A 4,410-nucleotide genomic window follows, 5' to 3' on the forward strand; every position below is an offset into this window, starting at 1 on the left:
GTTTCTTGCACAAGTTCCGGTCCCAACAAAGGTCTATCACCTACCTCGGTCCAACAAATTAGAGAACAGCGTTTCCTTCCATACAGAGCTTCATAAGGAGCCATCACAATACTCGAGCGATAGCTATTATTGTACACAAATTTGACCAATGGTAAGTAGGTTTTCCAATTGCCTTGGAAATCTAGGGTACACATTCTGAGTATATCCTCCAAAGTCTGTATCGTTCTTTCTGATTAGTCATCTGTCTGTAGGTGATATGCACTGCTCAGTCTTAACTCAGTTCCCAAATCTTGTTGTAGACTCTGCCAGAATCTTGAGGTGAATTTAGGATCTCTGTCAGATACAATAAATACTAACACACCATGTAATCTCACAATCTCATTAACATATAAGTTAGCCAACTTATCCGCGTTATACAAAGATTTGACAGGTAAGAAATGTGCAGATTTAGTCAAATGATCAACAATTACCCAGATAGAGTCCATACCTCAAGAAGAGCGAGGTAATCCCACAATGAAGTCCATCGTGATATGTTCTCATTTACATTCTGATATTGGAAGTGGTTGAAGCAATCCAGCGTGTCATTGATGTTCAACTTTAAGTTGTTGGCAATGCAAGTATCTAGCCACAATCTTAGCAATGTTTTTCTTCATTCTAGGCCACCAGAAATTCTGTTTTAAATCGTGGTACACCTTTGTATTTCCTAGATGCATAGCAAACTTTGAATTGTCAGCCTTATCCATAACTCATTTTCCCAAATCTGAACAATCCGGTACACAAAGTTTATTATGGAATTTCAGCACACCATTTTCAATCACAAATCCCGGTTTCAGTTTTGAGTCAATTTTATTTACAATATTTTTCAGAAATTCATCTTGCAATTGTTTCTCTCTAATCTCTTCAATGATTGCAGGTTGAGCGGAAATGGCAGCTAAAATCTCTTCCGGTTCATGCATCACAATTTCAATCTCATTTGTTTCCAAGTCACATAACAACTCTCTCTGACTGGTGAACAAACTCGACAAATTTCCAATAGATTTTCGACTCAAGGCATCTGTAACGGTATTGGCTTTTCCCAAATGGTACAAGATTTGCGAGTCGTAATCCTTGATCAACTTAAGCCATTGTCTCTGTCTTATGTTCAATTCCTTTTAGGTGAAGAAATATTTGAGGCTTTCATGATCAATGTACACTTCACAAGTCACACCGTACAAATAGTGTCACCAAATCTTCAGGGCAAACACTACAGCTGCTAATTCAAGATCATGTGTTGGATAGTTCTTTTTATGCAGACAGAGTTGCCGAGAAACATAAGCAATTACCTTTCCATTCTGCGTTAACACACACCACAGACCTTTGTAGGAAGCATCACTGTAAATCTAAAACTCATCGGTTCCATTAGGCAAGGTCAAGATTGGTGCAATTACCAGTCTAGTTTTTAGTTTTTGAAAGGCTGACTTCCATTGATCATTCCAACCAAATGGTACATTTTTCTGTGTCAACTGTGTCAATGGCAAGGCAAGCTTAGAGAAATCTTTCACAAATCTGCAATAATAGCCTGTAAGTCCCAGAAAACTTCTAACTTCAGACACATTGATTGGCTTTGGCCAGTCTACAATGGCTTCAATTTTCTGTGGATCCTTTGATATACAATCCGTATCAATTACATGCCCTAAAAGTGCAACGCTGTCAAGCCATAATTCACATTTGGACAGTTTTGCATATAACTTATTTTCTCTCAAAATCTGTAAAGCAGTTCTCAGGTGCTGTTCATGTTCTCCCCTGCTTTTGGAGTAAATCAAAATATCATCAATAAACACAATGATAAATTCATCTAGAAATTGTTTAAACACCCTATTCATTAAGTCCATAAACGTTGCAGGTGCGTTAGTTACTCCGAAGGGCATTACCAAAAACTCATAGTGTCCATATCTAGTTCTGAATGTTGTTTTCTCTACATCTTCTGCTTTGACCTTTAGCTATTGATACTCGGATCTAAGGTTTATCTTGGAGAACACTTGTGCTCCCTGAAGTTGGTCAAATAGGTCATCTATTCGGGGATAGTGGGTATTTGTTCTTGACAGTTACTTTGTTCAACTCCCGATAGTCTATACACAGCCTTAAGGATCCATCTTTCTTCTTGACAAACAAAACTAGAGCACCCCAAGTTGAAGTGCTCGGTCGGATGAACTTTTTGTCTAATAACTCTTGAAGTTGAACTTTCAACTCTTGAAGTTCAAAAGTTGACATTTTATAAGGGGTCTTAGAAATTGGTTATGTCCCGAGTACTACATCAATGGTAAACTCAATTTCCCTATCGATTAACTCCCCAGGTAGGTCATTAGAAAATACATCAAGAAATTCACAGACCGCAGAAATCATTTCCACATTAGCACTATCCGAAGTCACAGTCAACACACAACACAAGTAGCACCGACATCCTTTCCTTAACAATTTCTCGGCTTTCATAAATGAAATCAAGTATAGCAGAGGAACTACCCTATTTCTAGTAAAAACAAGCTCAGGCATACTAGGTGGTCTAAACACGACAGATTTACTCACACAATCAATGGTGGCATAGTATTTCGTTAACCAATCCATACCAAGTATGCAGTCAAAATAATCAATACTCAGTGGTAACAAATCCACATACAGTGTCACATCTCCAATCACAATATCACCTGCTAGGTAAACATAAGTACATATCACAGGACCTCCAGAAGGCGTAATCACAGATAGTAAATAATTCATAGGTTATAATGGTCAAGTCAATTTTTGTGAAAAAAAGTATGCGACACAAAAGAATATGTAAAACCAGAATATATCAAGACACACACATTTTGAGCATAGATGGAAATTATACCTGACACCACAGATTTGGTGTTTTGCACATCTCCAGGAACCAATGCAAACACTTTCCCTTGCCTTGGCGTTTCATTTTCGGTATTACCCCTAGCATTAGTTCTTGCATTGGTCCTCGTCATAGGAGCAGATCCGGCTGAACTTGCTACAGGACGGTTAGCATTGTCAAGTCTCAATGGACAATCTCTAATCATGTGGCCAGTCTTGCCACACCGAAAACACGCACCCAAGGCACGGTGACACGTGTCTTTAAGCTTCCTTCCACAATTGGGACAATTTGGAATAGAGCTACTACTCTGGCTAGAGCTGTTGGAGGATCCTGTATTCTGCCTTTTTGACAATAACCGACCCTTCTTGAAATTGAATCCGGATCGTTTACCCTTCCATTCAGTTGTCGGAGCTAGATCTTGTTTCTTTGCTGCCAAAATGGTCTCTACCATCAATGCTCTATAAAGTACTTCTACATAGGTCGGCAACTTCAAGACGCCAACTCGGTCAAACACTTCCAAATCCAAATTGCCTTCGAATTTTCGTGCCTTCTTGTAATTAGTATCCACCATGTGTGGAGCAAACCAAGCCAATTTAGTGAATTTAGCTTTATACTCAGCTACGAACATTTTTCCTTGCTTAAGTTCTTGAAATTCTAACACTTTTCGATCTCTGAAGCATTGGGGAAAATACTTGTTGTAGAAAATCTCATTAAATTGAGTCCACGTCATGTTCCCATTATTAGTTCGGATCAATAACCACCATCTCCGAGCTTCATCTTTTAACGTGTAGGTGGCCATAAGAACTTTTTGCATTTCGGAGCAAGGAAACACTTGAAATAGTTTCTCCATTTCGAGCAACCAGGTTTCTGCCTTTAAGGGTTCAATACCACCCAAGAAAGTTAGCGGTTTCATCTTCATAAACATTTGAATCAAGTTGATTATATCATTGTTATCCGGCTCATGTTGTACTTGGGGGGAGGGGGGAGGGGACAAAGGTGGTTGCCTCTGTTGTTGTGTTAGTGCTTCAGTCAGAGCTGCAAGCATTTGTTCGATACAACTCATGTGAGTCTCAGAGGATTCGGTGGCGTCATTACTTCTTATATTTTCCATTTGCTATAGGTAAACAGAGCACTATAAACATAGGAAAATAGTCTTTTTTACAATATTCAGATCATTCATTTCAATTTCATATATTCATGGTCAGGTTCAATTTTCACATTTAAATAACACACTCACTCACATATGCTGATGGAATGCCCCTACTTCTGACTAGGACATCATAAGCTCATATGGACTCATGCATACGATAAAACATGTGCTCTGATACCACTTTGTCAATATCTAAACCCGCCCATATAGGTTTAGCATCGTAACCAGCCAGTAATCCTTGGATTACCAAAGGCCTCTGAACAGATTATCGTATAATAAGGGGCTGTGAAAGCAAATATAGAAACATACATAGTCCATTGAGCTATGTAGACCTATATAGAACAGAAAACTTCAATACTGAAATAGATACATACATATGTGACGTTAAACTTCCTTAAGTCTTACATCA

At 38.6% G+C, this 4,410-nt stretch overlaps 1 protein-coding gene across 1 annotated transcript; it reads right to left on the reverse strand.

Moving 5' to 3' along the window:
- Positions 1-746: 746 nt before the first annotated feature.
- Positions 747-3,962, reverse strand: LOC145819337 (uncharacterized). Its single transcript, XM_082913320.1, has 5 exons — positions 2,864-3,962; positions 2,654-2,714; positions 1,428-1,782; positions 1,248-1,331; positions 747-1,148 (listed from the first exon to the last, which is right to left on the reverse strand). The coding sequence occupies exons 1-5, from the start codon at positions 3,960-3,962 to the stop codon at positions 747-749; spliced, it is 2,001 nt and encodes a 666-aa protein (XP_082769446.1).
- Positions 3,963-4,410: the final 448 nt, after the last annotated feature.

This window comes from Camellia sinensis, chromosome 2 (assembly GCF_055761805.1).
Source record: "Camellia sinensis isolate YWXY chromosome 2, ASM5576180v1, whole genome shotgun sequence".
In the NCBI taxonomy this organism is placed as follows: Eukaryota; Viridiplantae; Streptophyta; class Magnoliopsida; order Ericales; family Theaceae; genus Camellia; species Camellia sinensis.

Bases quoted from the DNA above. Each gene is read 5' to 3' on its own strand.
- LOC145819337 (XM_082913320.1), bottom strand. From the start codon at position 3,962: ATGGAAAATATAAGAAGTAATGACGCCACCGAATCCTCTGAGACTCAC. The intron at 1,783-2,653 runs GTATGTGGATTT...CTCCAAAAGCAG, and splicing joins GTGATTGGAGATGTGACACT to GGGAGAACATGAACAGCACC. The intron at 1,149-1,247 runs GTAGTGTTTGCC...TTCACCTAAAAG, and splicing joins ATGATCTTGAATTAGCAGCT to GAATTGAACATAAGACAGAG.